The sequence below is a fragment of the Vigna angularis genome, chromosome 5, assembly GCF_016808095.1.
Source record: "Vigna angularis cultivar LongXiaoDou No.4 chromosome 5, ASM1680809v1, whole genome shotgun sequence".
Taxonomy (NCBI): Eukaryota; Viridiplantae; Streptophyta; class Magnoliopsida; order Fabales; family Fabaceae; genus Vigna; species Vigna angularis.
In genome coordinates this window covers 15,702,312-15,721,561 of record NC_068974.1, presented here as the reverse complement: position 1 = coordinate 15,721,561, position 19,250 = coordinate 15,702,312, and the positions used below count along the sequence as shown (strand labels likewise).

At 41.4% G+C, this 19,250-nt stretch overlaps 2 protein-coding genes across 2 annotated transcripts in view; both read right to left on the bottom strand.

Annotated features, from left to right (window-relative positions):
* LOC108339203 (G-type lectin S-receptor-like serine/threonine-protein kinase At1g67520) overlaps positions 1 to 4,941 on the bottom strand; it is a 96,802-nt gene extending 91,861 nt beyond the window's left edge. Inside the window, exon 1 of the mRNA XM_052878150.1 lies at positions 4,880 to 4,941. Coding sequence (XP_052734110.1) covers positions 4,880 to 4,941 — 62 coding nt within the window. The remainder of the gene's footprint in view (positions 1 to 4,879) is intronic.
* Positions 4,942 to 9,254: 4,313 nt separating this feature from the next.
* Positions 9,255 to 16,414, bottom strand: LOC128196657 (uncharacterized). Its single transcript, XM_052878149.1, has 2 exons — positions 12,879 to 16,414; positions 9,255 to 12,699 (listed from the first exon to the last, which is right to left on the bottom strand). The coding sequence occupies exons 1-2, from the start codon at positions 16,412 to 16,414 to the stop codon at positions 9,255 to 9,257; spliced, it is 6,981 nt and encodes a 2,326-aa protein (XP_052734109.1).
* Between the last annotated feature and the right edge of the window lie 2,836 nt (positions 16,415 to 19,250).

The window sequence follows — 19,250 nt, the reverse complement described above, 5'->3', positions numbered from 1 at the left end:
CCATTCCCATGCTCGACAATTATGTTAAAAAGTGCTTAGGTGCTAGCTGACCGTTTGATTCAGGGAACCACATGCACAAATGCTATTCCGTACACTTCAACAGTGTTCGGCCATTCAGTGTAAGCTTTCATAGACCATTCGGTTCAGGGAACCACATGCACAAATGCTATTCCGTACCGTTCAACAGTGTTCGACCATTCAGTGTAAGCTTTCATAGACTGTTCGGTATATGCACTGGTGCAGAACGGGCTATAGACGTCCGTTTTGTGGGCCCTTTAACATTCGGGGGACGGTCGGACGTCTATGCAGGTGACGTCTATGTAGATGTCCGTGCGCCAGGACGGACGTTTATCTAAACGTCTGTTGTGCCAGGACGGACGTTTATATAAACGTCCGTGGTGCCAGGACGGACATTTATATAAACGTCCGTGGTTAAAGGATGGACGTTTATATAAACGTCCGTGGTGTCAGGACGGACGTTTATATAAACGTCCGTCCTAAGGGGACGGACGTTTTTTCACACGTCTGTGGTGCCAAGACGGACGTTTATATAAACGTCCGTGGTGCCCGCATAGACGTCTACTTGGCTGAATTGTTGTGGTAGGGTCTGGGGAGTTGGACGTCTGTTAGTGCACAGTCGGACGTCTATATACGTCCGATTGTGCACTAACAGACGTCTACAGGGCGTTTTTTTTTTAAAAATATATTTATTTTTTCAATAAAACCACACCTGAAAAGCAAAAAAATGTCCCAGAACAATTTTGCAATAATATAAATATGCGTTTCATATGTTCTACATAATGTGGAGTTCAATCCACTACCAAAACTATCAACATAAAACTTAAACTAAAACTAAACAATGTTCAACAAGAAATAAAACTATTCCTAACTCAATCTTTGGAGAAGATAAGCAGTCCACTCCTGCCTTATCTGTTTAATTGTGTCCACTGGAATAGGCGATGTACTCTTGAAGCGCTGCAAAATTCAAGAAAGATTCATTATGGTTTCATATATGTTGAAAATGAATTTGATTTGTAATGTATTGAAGTTATACATCATTACGTCATTCCAGTCATCTGTAATGACAGCTCGAATGATGGTCTTAATCCAACACATCACATAGAAGCCACATTCCCATGAATCTAGCTGCTGGTTACAAAATTAGATCATTCAATAACATAGAAAATGAATTAGAAACTATAAATGACTTATAACCTTTGGATACAAAATTTGAACCAGTTGACCACGAGATTTACCAATAACTCTGTACAGATTGAAAACACAAAGTATAATTAATATGACTATATTTATCATAAAAGTTGAAGGTGAACATGAAATTCAAAGTCATTTTTGGAGAAACACTTACCCTTGAAGCATGGTTCTCAAGTCATTTTTCATCCTCCTGTGCAACGAACAAAACCATATAATTTTACATTGTTTGGGAATGATGACCATCAGCTGCCAGTGCGACCTATCACGAAGGACAAATAGTTATTCAACTAATGAAGGAAACTATAATAATAAACTGACCACATTTAACAACACCTACCCCTCAATGTATGGCACAAGGTATACGTCTGTTTTTGACTCATCCATCCATGTTTGCAAATAATCTTGTCTGTTTTGAAGTGTGTTACCAGACGGTTGAATGGTCTGAGGTTCAACAAATCCGTACATGGAAGACCCACCTTGGTCTACAAGGATTGTGTCCATGTACCTAGAACAACAAAGTTAAGTTGTTAGAAACTAATGTAAATAAAAGTAAAATGAAAGACCAAATTGACTATCTTACATGCACCACAGCTGAATGATGGAAATATTCAACATCCAATCTCCCGCAATCATCTCCAATGCATCAGATAATGTGATATAAACTGGCACATGTGGGGGAAGACCGAATACTCTCAAATCCCAGTATAGTTCTAATGGTGCTTTCTTCAACCTGGGTAATTTTGTCATTAGCTTTGATAGAGGATCATCCTCCGCTTCAGCCATGTCATCATCTTCATTTATGACTGTATCATGAATCGGCTGCTTCTGAGGACGTGTGAGCTACAGATAAGAATTTACGTCAAAGCGTTATTAACAATTATTTGTAGAATAAACATATATGAACGTTATGAACATGGGTTCACTTTCTTCAGCTATTAAACGTCCGTCCTAGGGGGACGGACGTGCATAACATTATGAACGTCCGTCTCGGCCGAGGACGGACGTTCACAGGGCTTACATGAGTTCACTTATTCAGCCCATTATGAACGTCCGTCTCGACCAAGGACGGACGTTTAAGGCTGGCAGGGTACTTGAAAACGTTCACTTCTCCAGCCTATTAAACGTCCGTCCTAGGGGGGCGGACGTTCATAACATTATGAACGTCCGTCTCGACCAAGGACGGACGTTTAAGGCTGACAGGGTACTTGAAAACGTTCACTTCTCCAGCCTATTAAACGTCCGTCCTAGGGGGGCGGACGTTCATAACATTATGAACATCCGTCTCGAACAAGGACGGACGTTTTAGGCTGGAAGGGTAATTGAAAACGTTATGAGATGGGTTCAAAAGGCTGTCAGGTTCACTTTCTCCAGCTATTAAACGTCCGTCCTGGGGGGATGGACGTTCATAACATTATGAACGTCCGTCTTGGCCAAGGACGGACGTTCAAAGGGCTGACATGGGTTCACTTTCTCCAGCTAATAAACGTCCGTCCTAGGGGGCGGACGTTTATAACATTATGAACGTCCGTCTCGACCAAGGACGGACGTCCAAAGGGCTGACATGGCCAGCTATTAAACGTCCGTCCTAGGGGGCGGACGTTTATAACATTATGAACGTCCGTCTCGACCAAGGACGGACGTTCAAAGGGCTGACATGGTGTCGCAACCGGAATCGCGACGGGACGACGATCCAAAAAAGAAACGGGTTTTGAAAAGAGATTTTGGAGTCGCCACCATAGTTTATTCTGGAAAACTACGGAAAAACCATAAAATAATAAGACACAGTCCGCGAAAACCAGATTCTAGGTTCGGGAGTCAGTTACGCGTAGGGAAGGTGTTAGCACCCTACAGCGCCTGCCCAAAGGCAGTACCTTTAACTAAATACGCGAATATGATGTGGTTTTCAAAATGTTTAACTGTCCCTAAAATAAAACTCTAAATAAACAAAATATATTTTTTATTTTTTTGGGCCCGACAAGGATTGACCTTGCTCCTACGTATTCTCATTCAAAATGAGAAATCAGGGTTACGTAGTTCTTTCTGAAACTATTTGAGAAATTTGTTTGGAAATGATTTTGTATTTTTGGGAAATGAACCTGACAAGGACTGGCCTTGCTCCTACGTATCTCCATTTTTGGTGAAGAATCAAGGGTAACGTAGTTCTAACTGAAAGATTACTTGTAGCTGGGAATATTTTAGTATTTTTAATAAAGAAGGAAAAGGTTTTTTAGCACAAGGCCTACGCGAGCGGTCGCACGTGTGCTTAAACCTTTTCAAATATTTTTATTTGATTTTTAACTTTTGTAAAAGAAAAGGAAAAGGTTTTTTAGCACAAGGCCTACGCGAGCGGTCGCACGTGTGCTTAAAACCTTTTCAAAATATTTTTATTTGATTTTTAACTTTTGTAAAAGAAAAGGAAAAGGTTTTTTAGCACAAGGCCTACGCGAGCGGTCGCACGTGTACTTAAAACCTTTTCAAAATATTTTTATTTGATTTTTAACTTTTGTAAAAGAAAAGGAAAAGGTTTTTTAGCACAAGGCCTACGCGAGCGGTTGCACGTGTGCTTAAACCTTTTCAAAATATTTTTATTTGATTTTTAACTTTTGTAAAAGAAAAAGGAAAAGGTTTTTTAGCACAAGGCCTACGCGAGCGGTCGCACGTGTGCTTAAACCTTTTCAAAATATTTTTATTTGATTTTTAACTTTTGTAAGAGAAAAGGAAAAGGTTTTTTTAGCACAAGGCCTACGCGAGCGGTCGCACGTGTGCTTAAAACCTTTTCAAAATATTTTTATTTGATTTTTAACTTTTGTAAAAGAAAAGGAAAAGGTTTTTTAGCACAAGGCCTACGCGAGCGGTCGCACGTGTGCTTAAACCTTTTCAAAATAGTCTTGTAAATTTTTTTTATTTAAAGTATCAATATTGTATTAAATATATATTTTAGGATAAGTAAATGTCTAAAATAAATAAAATAAAAAAATAAAAGAAAATAAAATGAACAAACAAAAGAAATGGAAATGCCGAACGGACGCTGGGAAGAGATTCAGAACAACGAACGTTCGTTGGGGGAGAGGACGAACGTCCATTGGGAAACATAACGGACGGACGTTTAGAAATGTGAGCTGAATGACGAGCGTTCATTGGGCAGATGGTGAACGGACACTAAAATACGAGCGTTCGCTGTGGAAGTGGCGAACGAGCGCTAAGTAACGAGCGTTCGCTGTGGAAGTGGCGAACGAGCGCTAAGTAACGAGCGTTCGCTATGGAAGTGGCGAACGAGCGCTAAGTAACGAGCGTTCGCTGTGGAAGTGGCGAACGAGCGCTAAGTAACGAGCGTTCGCTATGGAAGTGGCGAACGAGCGCTAAGTAACGAGCGTTCGCTGTGGAAGTGGCAAACGAGCGCTCATTGGTAAGAATGTTGAACGAACGGTCAAAAAGGCTTAAGGATAACGAGCGTTCGCTCGTTTGGATAACTAGCACTCGCCGGTTTTCATAACGAGCGTTCGTGTTAGGGAGATGACGAACGAACGCTATATAACGAGCGTTCCAAAAGAGGCCCAAGGCTCCCGGACGTACGCTCATTTCTGGGCCCGGCCCACATGATCAATTTCTAACCTAGAATTTTCTAGGGGTTCAGGAGGTTCATCCTCATTCCCACTCCCCAGCTCACGCCTTCTCCAGAGACCCAAGGTTTCCTTCTCGACACCACAAGCTCACCGCCGCCTCTGCCATAGCCGGCCACCGTCGCCTCAAACAGAACGTTCCTTGGCCTCACCGGCGATACCTCGCGCCACCAGAACCACCGTCAGCCAAGACACCACCGTCTCCACTTTTCTCTCTTCGAAAACCAGCGATTCTCAGGGATGGTTTTCCTCCGTCTTCATCTCCGATCCGCTCGTGCCATCATCATCCATCAACATCAACTTCACCATTGCTAAACCCTCCACGACGAACACGACCACTGTCACGATAATGTCCCTCCCCGTGCCTATACTCGTCCACCTCCTCGGCCACCCACACGGTCACCATCACCTACCAGGACGACCTTAGCGACGCCACTGCCACCACCACACAGCAGACTACTACTTCCAAACCTCCAACCACGAAACAATCAGCTACTCTCTTCCTCCCATTCGATGATTTTCTCGAAGACCGAATGCCCCCCCTACAACACCATTTTTCCCTCTCTGCCTCCCCTAATTTTTAATGTTTACTGATGGGTTTAATGTTGGTTGAACCTCGTTAATTTGGTATTGGAAGAGATGAGTGTGTTGTGTGCATTTGAGCGTGAAGGGGATAGATGATTCTGATAATGGTGCATGGGCTGACGAGATAAGGGTGAATGGAGCTCATGCAGTAAGCATATATGATGAGTCTGAATGTACAGGTGAACAAAAGACCTACCTGCTGTTATGGCTACTGATACTGCTAGCTGTGTAGCTGGTGATCTCTTCTCGCCGGTGCCGGTGCCAATGCTGACTCTGGATGATGATTCCAGATTATCGTTCCCTGCGTGCTCTTTCTCCCTTTTTTCTCTCTCTGATCCAACCAAATTCTGCTCCCCAAAATCTTGGAATTATCCTATTCTAACCACCTGGTCCCCCCTGTTGAGACACGCCTCCCACGTACCCCTTTTCCACGTTTTTTGTTTGTTTGTTTTTTATTTTATTTTATTTTTATTTTATTATTTTTTTCAATTTCATTTTTAATTATTTTTAATTTTAATTTTATTTTTTCAATTTTTTTAACTATTTTATTTAATTAACTTTATTAAAACAAATTGAAAATAAGAAATAAAATAGAAATTGAATTAAAAGCACATATCTAGATACATAAAAAAAATAAAATAAAAAGATAAAATAAAAGAAAAATAATAAAAACACATTTTTTTTCAACCCGGACAAAATTAGGTGTTGACAGCTGCCCCTCTTTACTTAGATATTACTAAATAATATGAAAAATTAATCTTTTCGTATTATTTAAGTAAAGCTAAGTAAAGATAAAGACACTAATTTTGTCCGGGTTTCAATCATGAAAGAAAACGAACAAAACAATTCAAATCACGATGCCAAATGACCAATGTCAAGTAATAACAAAAAAAAAACTAAAACCTGGATTTGACCATTGCCTCGCAGAGGGCCAAACTCACAGAACAGAAATTTAAACCCGACCATTGCCGTGCAGAGGGTCGATAATAGAAAATTAAAACCTGGATTTGACCATTGCCTCGCAGAGGGCCAAACTCACAGAACAGAAATTTAAATCCGACCATTGCCATGCAGAGGGTCGATAACAAAAAATTAAAACCTGGATTTGACCATTGCCTCGCAGAGGGCCAAACTCACAGAACAGAAATTTAAATCCGACCATTGCCATGCAGAGGGTCGATAACAAAAAATTAAAACCTGGATTTGACCATTGCCTCGCAGAGGGCCAAACTCACAGAACAGAAATTTTAAATCCGACCATTGCCATGCAGAGGGTCGATAACAAAAAATTAAAACCTGGATTTGACCATTGCCTCGCAGAGGGCCAAACTCACAGAACAGAAATTTAAATCCGACCATTGCCATGCAGAGGGTCGATAACAAAAAATTAAAACCTGGATTTGACCATTGCCTCGCAGAGGGCCAAACTCACAGAACAGAAATTTAAATCCGACCATTGCCATGCAGAGGGTCGATAACAAAAAATTAAAACCTGGATTTGACCATTGCCTCGCAGAGGGCCAAACTCACAGAACAGAAATTTTAAATCCGACCATTGCCATGCAGAGGGTCGATAACAAAAAATTAAAACCTGGATTTGACCATTGCCTCGCAGAGGGCCAAACTCACAGAACAGAAATTTAAATCCGACCATTGCCATGCAGAGGGTCGATAACAAAAAATTAAAACCTGGATTTGACCATTGCCTCGCAGAGGGCCAAACTCACAGAACAGAAATTTAAATTCGACCATTGCCATGCAGAGGGTCGATAACAAAAAATTAAAACCTGGATTTGACCATTGCCTCGCAGAGGGCCAAACTCACAGAACAGAAATTTAAATCCGACCATTGCCATGCAGAGGGTCGATAACAAAAAAATAAAACCTGGATTTGACCATTGCCTCGCAGAGGGCCAAACTCACAGAACAGAAATTTTAAATCCGACCATTGCCATGCAGAGGGTCGATAACAAAAAATTAAAACCTGGATTTGACCATTGCCTCGCAGAGGGCCAAACTCACAAAACAGAAATTTAAATCCGACCATTGCCATGCAGAGGGTCGATAACAGAAAATTAAAACCTGACTTGCAGCTTTGGAAAGTTGATAAATGCCGAGTAAAACATGAAGATTTTGCAAACAATTCTCCTCGCTTCCTCTAAGACGATGTTATGTCATGATGATGCATGGATGCATAGACACATGAGACCTTCAAATTTTTTTTTTTTTTTTTTTTTTTTTTTTTTTTAAAAAAAATTCCATGCTTGGAATCCATTGTTAATATTGTCATCAAACACAATGTATGTTCAAAACGCATTCCTTAAAAACAACGTTGATAGGTATAGAACCCTTTAATGAGTAGGAAGAAAGTGTAACCCTGAGCTAAAATTCTTTTTATCGCTTTTTGCAATCCAAATTAACTTGAACCCTGTATGATGTGGAAGAATGGTTATGAAAAACAAATGAATAATGATTTTCTGTGAGCAAAAGTTAACGTATGTGTGTCCCCCATTTGGGGGAAAGTGCTATTAACATGTTGTGCTCCCATATTGCCCCAATTTTGCACAATGGAAAAGTGAAAAGATTTGGGTATGAAGGATCCCCCCATATCGCTTTTTTTTTTTTTTTTTTTTTTTTTTGAAAATAACACTGAATTGTGTCATTCACCACATTATTCTGTTTCAAAGTTAAATTCGTGAGAAAGATTAGGACCAACAGTCTTCAGTCAGCGTGGACTTTTATCGGCTTGTACCGTGGCTAAAGGTCAAAGGGTTTTGAAAGAAAGGATAACACAGGCCCAAATAAGTGTTTGACGCTTAAAGTCTTTAGACAAGAATCATTTGCAAGGTGCCCAGTCAACTGTCTTTAGGGATTTGAACTTCAGGCATATTTATTATTGTTTTTTTCTTTCTTTCCCTTTGGATCATTCTTTTCGTCGCCCCTGTTGTGATCCTTTATGATATTTTCCTTTTCATTCATTTTTTCCTTTTTCTTTGGATGCTTATGATGTACCCTTTTAAATTGACGTCGACCTGTTAATGATTCTTGTCTAGGGTGATGAAAACAATTATGCATTTTGGCTCAAAAGGGGTGCAATTGGATGAACTGCTTTTGACGATTGGGTAACGAAAAAACGGCCACACGTCACTCTGAATCTTGTTTGTCTGACTTTCTCTTGAATTTAACCCTGAAACTAAACTATGTAGTACTTGACACATCAACTTCATTTTTCCTTTGTTTTGTTTCCTTTGTTTTCTCCTTCTTTTTTTTTTTAATCTCCCTAATCAACGGATTATCGGTGATATGTAACATGATGAAAACTGCCCCAATATTAGGCATATGGCGAAATCCTTCGTCTTGTGGGAAACGGGAAAAATAGGGTTCAAGTAATGTGAATGCAGACGCTTTATCAAGAAAAGAACACCGGTTACACCCAAAACCTTGAATCAAGAAAGGGCTCTCCAACGGTATTTTTCCAAAACCCTTTTTTTTTTTTTTTTTTTTTGTGAAAATACTATGTCCTTGACAACTTTATTAACAACAAACTCAACATGTGACCTTTTTTTTTCGTTTTCCTTTTTCGACATCCTCCAGGACCGAGCTCACCAACCTGATATACCTGTGATGCTTTTATCAACATGCGTTTACTTATTTTCATTTTCATTTTTCCTTGATTACTTAACAGCTCAGCGTGACATGCAATATTTCAGATGGAATGCAAACAACCAAAATATGAATGAACTACGCAAACTTCCTTTATTAAAAAAAACACAGAGTACAATAATCTTTAACGATAATATCAACATCCCCTTAATAGCAACCACTATCACGGAATCATCATGCGTAAAACTTTTTTACTGCATCAGAATTAACCGGCAATGGTAACTCCTCTTCGTCCATTCTCGTGAGAATTAGTGCCCCACCAGAAAATGCTTTTTTCACTACAAATGGCCCTTCATAATTTGGAGTCCATTTGCCTCTATGATCCTTTTGTATAGGTAGAATCTTCTTCAACACCAGCTCACCTTCATGAAATTCTCTTGTGTGTACCTTTTTATCAAATGCCTTCTTCATTCTTCTTTGGTACAATTGTCCATGGCATACTGCTGTTAATCTTTTTTCATCGATGAGATTGAGCTGGTCGAAACGAGCTTGAACCCACTCAGCCTCTTCTAATTGGGTTTCCATTAAAACTCGTAAAGACGGAATTTCTACTTCAAACGGAAGTACTGCTTCCATTCCATATACAAGCGAGAAAGGCGTTTCCCCAGTCGATGTTCGTACCGAAGTGCGGTAACCATGTAAAGCAAAAGGAAGCATTTCATGCCAATCTTTATATGTGACCACCATCTTCTGCACAATCTTCTTGATATTTTTGTTAGCAGCCTCTACTGCCCCATTCATCTTTGGACGATAAGGAGAAGAATTAAGATGATGAATTTTGAACTCCTCACATAACTCTGTCATCATCTGGTTATTCAAGTTAGTAGCATTATCAGTGATGATCTTGTTAGGGAGCCCGTATCTGCAAATCAACTCCCTTTTTATGAACTTGGTCACCACCTTTCTAGTCACATTAGCATAAGAGGCGGCCTCAACCCATTTGGTGAAGTAATCGATTGCGACTAATATGAAACGGTGTCCATTTGACGCCTTCGGCTCTATAGCTCCGATGACATCTATTCCCCACATCGAAAAGGGCCACGGTGCAGACAACACGTTCAAGGTCGTGGATGGCATATTGATATTACTTGCGTATACCTGGCATTTCTCACACTTTCTCACATGTGTACAACAATCATTTTCCATAGTCAACCAAAAATACCCCGCTCTCAGTATCTTCATGGCCATTGAGTGCCCATTCATGTGCGTGCCAAATGTACCCTCGTGTACTTCTTTTAGTATCAGCTCGGCTTCTTTTGCATCTACACATCTGAGGAGAACCATGTCATGATTCCTCTTATATAGAATATCCCCACTCAAAATGAAACTGCCAACCAACCTCCTTAACGCCCTTTTATCGTTTTCGGATGCCTTCTCTGGATATTCTCGAGTCTTAAGATAATGCTTGATATCAAAGTACCAAGGTTTACCATCTACTTCCTCCTCGATGAAATGACAATACACTGGCCCCGCATGACTCTTCATTTCAATCATTGGCAATTCTGCATCTTGATCAACTTCAAACATCGATGACAAAGTAGCCAACGCGTCTGCTAATTGATTATCTTCTCGCGGTATATGATTAAACGTGATGGAATCGAAATACTCAATTAATTCCCTGATGTAAGCTTGGTATGGAATTAATTTAGTATCCCTAGTCTCCCATTCTCCCTTCAATTGATGGATAACCAAAGCTGAATCTCCGTATACATCCAGAATTTTTGCTTTAGACTCTATTGCTGCTCGAATACCCATAGCACAGGCTTCGTATTCTGCGATATTATTTGTGCAATTAAAACACAACCTTGCCGTCATTGGAATGTATTGATTCTTAGGAGAGATAAGCACTGCCCCTATTCCATGCCCCATTACATTCGATGCCCCATCGAATAATACCGTCCAGGCATTTTCATTTTTGTCATCTCTGCTCTCAGCAAATAAAGCCATGATATCTTCATCAGGAAACTCAGGTTGCATCGGTTGATAATCACTAATGGGTTGATGGGCTAAAAATTCTGCTAAAGAGCTACCCTTGATAGATTTCTGAGTAACATATACAATGTCGTACTCCGATAATAGCATCTGCCATCGAGCTATCCTTCCAGTGAGAGCGGGCTTTTCGAATATGTACTTGATAGGATCCATTTTAGATATCAACCAAGTAGAGTGACTCAACATGTATTGCCTTAAACGATGAGCAGCCCACGCCAGTGCACAACAAGTTCGCTCTAACGACGAATATCGTTGTTCGCAAACTGTGAACCTCTTGCTCAAGTAATATATGGCATGCTCTCTTTTCCCGTCTTCATCATGCTGACCCAATACACAACCCATTGAATTATCCAGTACGGTCAAATACAAAATGAGCGGTCTTCCTGGCATAGGTGGACGCAATACAGGAGGGTCCTGCAGGTATTGTTTGATCTTTTCAAAAGCAACTTGACAATCTTCATTCCAGACTACAGCCTGATTTTTTCGTAGCAACTTGAACATTGGTTCACAAGTAGCAGTTAATTGGGAGATGAACCTAGCAATGTAGTTCAGCCTTCCCAGAAAACCTCGAACCTCCTTTTCTGTTCTAGGCGCAGGCATTTCCGTTATCGCTCTTACTTTGTCAGGATCAACTTCTACCCCTCTTTGGCTGACAATAAAGCCCAACAATTTTCCAGACTTTACTCCAAACGTACATTTGGTGGGATTTAACCTGAGTTTGTACTTTCTCAGTCTCTCAAATAATTTCCTTAGATTGAAGATATGCTCCTCTTCTGACTCCGACTTTGCAATCATGTCATCCACATAAACTTCAATTTCCTTATGCATCATATCATGAAAGAGTGTCACCATTGCCCTTTGGTATGTTGCCCCAGCATTCTTGAGTCCAAAAGACATCACCTTATAACAGAATGTTCCCCATAACGTGATAAAGGTCGTTTTTTCCATATCTTCCGGTGCCATTTTAATTTGATTATACCCCGAGAATCCGTCCATGAACGAAAATAACGAAAATTTGGCCGTATTATCAACCAGAGTATCGATGTGTGGTAACGGGAAATTATCTTTCGGACTTGCACGATTTAAATCACGATAGTCAACACACATTCGAACCTTCCCATCCTTCTTAGGCACTGGTACAACATTCGCTACCCATTGTGGGTATCTTGCCACAGCCAAAAATCCTGCGTCAAATTGCTTTTGGACCTCTTCTTTAATTTTTAAGGACATTTCCGGCTTCATTCTTCTCAGTTTTTGCTTGACTGGAGGGCATTCCGGCTTGAGTGGGAGCCTATGCTGCACAATATCGGTATCTAGACCCGGCATGTCATTGTAAGACCACGCGAACACATCTTTAAATTCCTTCAACAGTACACGCAATCTTTCCCTCACTTCCGTTTTCATACTAGTACCGATTTTCACCTCCTTTATCTCATCCTTCTCTCCCAAGTTGAGTATTTCAATCTCCTCCTGATGGGGTTTTATCTCCTTAGATTCTTGTTCCACTAATCTCAACAATTCTGGAGAGGGTTCCACATCATCTTCGAAATCATCTTCCGTATTATTGATAGGGTGCTCAAAATTAGGAACATTGATATCGTTATTTTCAAAACAATCATTGTCACATCTGCATCATTTAAATTTATGAAAAAGTATAAATAAATAAGATAAACAAAGAAAAATGCCAAATGATGATGAAATGCATCTTTATTATCACGCTGAGTGAAAAGTAAAAAGAAGAATCAATCCGCAAAATCTCAGTTCTAAAGCCCCAATCGAAACTATAAGCTTAATTAAAACTATTACATTTTGTTCACATTAAGCATCACAGGTAAATCCAGTGTTTCCCAATTGTTGAGTTGAGTATCAGGGGAGCAAGCCCACACAAAGCTCAAACTTTGAGGCCTTTCTTCATCCTCCACAGCTGCTATCTGGCCAGTGTTGATCCACCCAGCACTGCGGAAGCTTTCCTTGATGTCAACAATGTGAATTTTGCTCTCTTTGGGCCCTCGTCTTTCTGCACGGGCCAAACTGCGTTCTTTTCTTTCTTCAATCATCCTTTTCCTGTCTTCCTTGGTAGGTTTGTACCCCAAGCCATATCTGTTCTTGTTTTCAATGATTTCTATAGGGAATGCTCGCCCCTGCCGATATTTGCCCAAACCTTCCCCATATACATAGCCCCCTTTTATCATAATCTTGGCCATCATAATAGAAGCACATGATAGACGAGGATTTACTGGAAACGGTTCCACACAAGCATTTCCCACAATCTCCAACGACTGGAAGGCTGTCTCGAGAGCTTCTTCAGCCGCCTCGATGTAGCGTGTGGATGATGGCCCACTCACAAGGAGATCCTCTTCTCCTGATACTATCACCAGCTTATCTCCCATCACATACTTCAACTTCTGGTGTAGTGTAGAAGGCACAACCCCAGCCGAATGGATCCATGGGCGTCCCAGCAGACAGCTATAAGCAGGCAGAATATCCATAACCTGGAATGTTATTTGAAAAACACACGGGCCAACTTGCATTGGTAATTCCACCTCTCCCATTACCTCTCGTTTACTACCATCAAACGCCCTCACAATCATTGAACTCGGTCTCATATGCATTCCTTCGCAAGGTAGCTTTTCCAAGGTTGCTTTCGGCATAACATTCAAAGAGGACCCATTGTCCACTAAAACACGCGCAATAACATGATCCAGGCATTTCACCGAGACGTGAAGAGCCTTGTTATGCCCTCTTCCCTCAGCTGGTATCTCTTCATCCGTAAATGTGAGATAATTATTAGCAACAATATTGCCAACAATACCCTCGAATTTATTCAACGAAATACCTTGCTCCACGTGAGCCTCACTGAGTATCTTCATTAGCAACTTTCTGTGTGATGCTGAATGCATGAGCAAGTCTAACAAGGATATACGAGCAGGCATACGGTTTAACTGTTCCACCACCTTATATTCACTTTGTTGTATGAATTTTAAAAATTCACAAGCCTCCTCTTCAGAAACTTCTCTCCTATCCTCCTTGTCGGGGATCTCCTCTGTCTGTGCACCCTTCCCCTTTAAGAATTCTTTTGCCTTCGCAGCCATCGTTGTTTCCTTATCATTGACTCTTTCTTGTGCCAACTCTGGTGATGTGAAAATTCGACCACTCCTAGTCATTCCACCTATCCCTGATATGTTTTTGACGACAGGGTCTACGCTTTGTGCTTCGCTTGACGCATGTGTCCCATATCTCCATGGGACGGCTTTTTCGTTCTTGTAAGGAAAAGGAGCTGGTACACGGATAACAACGGGCGACCTTCCTTGAGTTGGTGGGATAGAGGTAGTCTTAGTGAAACGAATCACCAATGGTTCTGGTAAAATCATGCCGGATTCATCACCAGTTTGTGCAAATACATTTCCCTCCTCCTTCTTGTAGCATACCTGCATCAGGCCACGATCTAACAAGTCTTGCAGAATTTCTTCAAACTTAACACACTCCTCAATAGAGTGCTCAGCATCTGGGTGGAGCGCGCATGCTATACTCTCATCATAATCACCCTTCAAGATACCCACTTTCAGCAACGCCTCCAAAATAAACCTCTTAGAGCTCCTGATTTCTTTCACATTCCTCACCAGCTCATGCTCTTTCACTTCGACAGCATTCGTCGAAGCACTTCCATGCCCAGATAAAGGATTGGCCTCAATATTAGGCTTATCCTCTTGGAACTTTAACCACCCAGAATCAATTAGAGTTTGCATTTTATGCTTGAAAGCCAGACACCTCTCAGTGGAATGCCCAGCGGCCCCTCCATGATAACTACACTTTGCATCTGCATCATAACCTCTTGGGTATGGAGGCTGCAAAGGCTTCAGGGGACAAACGACAACCAGACCTTGTTTGATAAGATGAGGTAATAATTCCGTATAAGTAGTAGGAATTTGGGTAAAGTTAACATAATTTCTTTCTTGGTTCCTTCTTGAATAAGTATTTGGACCCACATTCATATTGGAACCTACGTTCGCCCCTCCCCTCCAATTATTCGTCGAAATGTATTGTGGTTGATAGTACCCTGGTTGCTGTTGAGGCCTAATTTGATGACCAAATGACGCATTGGCTGCATGTGGATGTTGACCCCAGTATGGTCGATAGTTATGAGTGGGAACCTGACCTCTCCACACCGGGGTTGCAGATGTTGCATGCACATCTCCTTCCTTTCTTTTTCCTGAGTTGAAATTGGGTTTTTTGGAATGTGCAACCACCGATGAGCCATATGCAATCTTCCCATTCTTCAACCCGATCTCTATCCGCTCGCCTATCACGATGATATCGGCAAAATTTGAAGATACATTTCCCACCATATGTTCATAGAATGGTGGTTGGAGCGTATTTACAAACATTGCCACCATTTCTCTATCATACAAAGGTGGCTCAACTTGTGCAGCCAATTCCCTCCACCGCTGAGCATACTCCTTAAAAGTTTCGTTGTCTTTCTTTGACATGTTTTGCAGCTGTAAACGATCTGGCGCAACATGTGTATTATATATATACTGCTTCACAAAAGCATCAGCCAAATCCGCCCAACAACGAATTCGAGTCGGCTCTAAATGGGTATACCAGTTTAACGCCACTCCAGCCAAACTATCTTGAAAAACATGGATGAGCAGCTGCTCGTCATAAGCATATGCAGCCATCTTTCTACAAAACATGGTTAGATGGCTCTTTGGGCATGTATTTCCCTTATACTTCTCAAAATCTGGCGCTTTAAACTTATGTGGTATTTTGACGCCAGGAACCAAGCTCAATCTAGAAACATCCCCAAATCCATAACTTTCATACCCCTCAACAGCCCTCAATCTTGCCTCTAGGCTCTCCAGTTTATCCTTCGCCCCATCAACATTACTAGTTACCCCCTGAAACAAAGTATATGGCGCAGCCCTTGTAGAAAAGCCCTCTCCGGTAATCACAGGTGGCACCGGGGTTACTCGTATTCCATCAGTCATGCTTGCATACATCCCTTCATTTACCATAGGTGCAGACATTACAACAGGTCCCTGAGTACTGATTGGCGGTACGTTAGCAGTGGTAGGGAAAGAGAATGAAGTCTGCTCCCCTTCTGTGTATTCTCCCACAGGCGGGGTGTAACCTGAAGGTAATCCATACATTGGGAACGAAACAGATTGGCTCCCAGCGTTGAACAACGGAGGGTAATATTGAGCACTTCCCTCAACTTGCGCAGGCGTCACCCCTCCCGTAGTTTTCAGGGCTTCGAGAGCCGCCAAAATCTGGGCCATCTGATCCTTCAACTGGCTGACATCGGCCTTAATAGACTCGTGTGACTGCTCCCAATTCTCCATGACCTTCGAATTAGCTCTGGTCCTGTACGGATGTCTTGGAAAACTTGCCGTTGTTTTCTCACTTGTACTGCTGTTTATTTTTTTTATTAAATTAAATAAGATAAGGATGAAAAATGCAAAAAGAAAACATGATGCATGCTAGTGATAAGTGGAAATCACAAGATAACAATGACAATACTGATGGAAAATTAACACAAGCCGATACCAAACAAACATCCCCTATCTTTCATTTCAAGAAAATTTGATCCATTACATCGTCTAAGGAACAAAACACATAATTCTGATGTACATCAATCCCGCGCCCGAGCAATGAAAGATTTCATCTCTCGCACCAACCATTTACAATGATTAATAAACAATTCTATTTCCGCTGGTGAGTTACAAAAATGAGTGCTTGCTTCAGCATTCGACACCATCCTGGGGATGTCTTCAATTGCCCCGTTTGCCAAAGCAGCCAACTGAGAGAATCTTTCCTTCCAGTGCTTTACAGCCATTTCTTGCTCGGCGATGTGCTCTTCCATTCGCTTTATCAAGGCCTGATGCCTTTCTTCAAATTCTATCGACCTCCATCGCTCCTCCTGTTCCTCGATATATTCCTCCATTTGTTTTATCAGAGTTCGATGCTCTTCCTCTGCTTCTGTTAGCTTCCAATGCTCCCGATTCATATCCGCCTCAAACGACATGGCCATCTCTTTCATCTCATGCCCCGCTTTTTCTATCTGAATCTGCGCTTCTCTTAATCTCTTCAGGGCTTCTCGTTTATCTCTTTTGGCTTCTTCGTAGAGGTGCTTCCACTCCTTTCCCTCTTCTAAAGCCACCTTCTTCTCATTTACCCTCATGGATAATTCCTTACTCGCGGCAGCTAGATCCTGTTTCACTCGAAATGTGTAAACCCTCTCAGCCTTCTGGCTTTTGACAAGGTTTTCATAAGCCCGCGACTTTTCTTCATTATCATTTTTCATATCCACAAGATCATTACGCGCTCTTTGTAATTCGTTTTCCAACCTAGCATTCCTAATTTTCAATTTCTCCATCTCAGCTTTTAGTTGTTGCACCTCTTCACTTTCTGGAGCTTGGGATGGTCCTTCACTAGCTGATTGATCCTTGATTGACTTGAAAGGCAGCTTGACTACTTTCACTCTCTCCAGAATCCAGGTGTGATAACTAACCCTGCTATCCACTACTCCATCCCTCAAGTCCTTCCCTGCTCGAACAACATTTTCCCAGGCACTTTTAATTTTCCTTAACAGTTCGATGAAATGCCCGTCTTCGTAATAAATGAATAGGGTAGCAAGGTAATCTGATGAAGGTGCCCCTTTCATGGGATGCCCAAATTGTCTTTGCACCAAAAGAGGGTTGTAATTTATACAGTACCGGGCACCTATGAGAGGCACATTAGGAAAACTACCACAATGCTGGATGGCCAGTTTATTTCCGAGCCAAGGAAGGCGCCATTTTATACTTCTTCCGTTCAAGCCAGCAAGGAATCGGGCCCAATCGTTTCCTCCTTTACCTTTAAGATTTTGGTGTGACAAAGTCTCCGATAGACTCTTAATGTCGACCATTTCCTTAAACACGCGCGCTGTCATCCATGTATACAACGCCGGTAAACAACAAAGAATCTTCTTTCCCTTTCTCTCATGGCAAAAACTCAAGGACCCATAAACATCCGCAAGGACTGCTGTTACAGGATTCTCTGATCTGGTTTTACTCGCCACGAAGACGTCTATCGCGGTGTAATCCACGAATTCTTCTATTTTGGGAAACAAGACAATGCCATATATGGTGAGGGCTAATACATCCATGAAAGTTTCCCAATCCTCTTTATCAGCCAGGTGATGTAAATACTGCTCTAGATATCCCTGTGATAACCCATGCAATTGATTCCTCATCATCATCCTGTATTCAAGCTCCTTGGGATGTAATTTCATAATGGTAGCAATGGTGGGTATAGAGGCATGATGCTCTAAATGTTGATAGGGAGTGGTGCCCTCCAATGGCAAACCCAAGATATGCTCGAACTCCTCTATGGTTGGCGCCAACTGAAAATCTTGAAATGTGAAACATCGAAGCGGAGAATCATAATATTGTGCCAAGGCTGTGATAGCGGGTATTTGTACTTCAACCTCCATTAAATTCAACAAATTTCCATATCTTCTCTGAAAGGTTTCCCTCTTCATAGTTTTAAGCCTCTTGCCCAAATTTATCAGCCTGGTCAAATTTCCAACATGGGTCCTTAGACTATACTTCTTTCTTAAATCGGAAGAATCGGTGTGTCGTGTAGCATCGGATCTTGTGTTAACATCCATCTTGTATGAAGTCAAGTAGGTACCTGTGATTTCCTTTAAAATTAACATGTTACTAAATGATGTATGAATATGATGCATGATAATAAAACAACATGACGAAACAAAGCACATGAATGGTATAAAATGGAATGTCACAAAAAAAAATGAACAGCGTGAGGGTTACAGAAGTACATATTCCTCCCATCGTGCCCTACCAAAGGCTCACTGCTTGGGGTTCAAGGTCAAGTATATGCAACCTCACAAGGATGATTCCCTGAACCTAAAGGTCAAAGGTCACTAGAGCTATGGCCCCCTTCATAGCATCTCCACAACAGTCGAGTAATCAACTAGGTGTGGAAACACATATGAAGAGAACAAACTCTAGTTGGAGTTCTCACGATAGCCAAACAGGAAGTACATCCCAGAGTGACACCGCTACACAACTCCTATAATTCTAAGCTACGCTCAGACCCGGGTATAGGGCCCCACTCATGATATGCTAGAAGTGTGTGTGTAAAGGGAGGAAATTATGCACACCCTAACCCTCA

Excerpts from the sequence above, each read along its gene's own strand:
- LOC128196657 (XM_052878149.1), bottom strand. The coding sequence starts at position 16,414 with ATGGAGAATTGGGAGCAGTCACACGAGTCTATTAAGGCCGATGTCAGC. Across the intron at positions 12,700-12,878 it reads ATGCTTAATGTGAACAAAAT|ATGTGACAATGATTGTTTTG; the intron begins GTAATAGTTTTA and ends TAAATGATGCAG.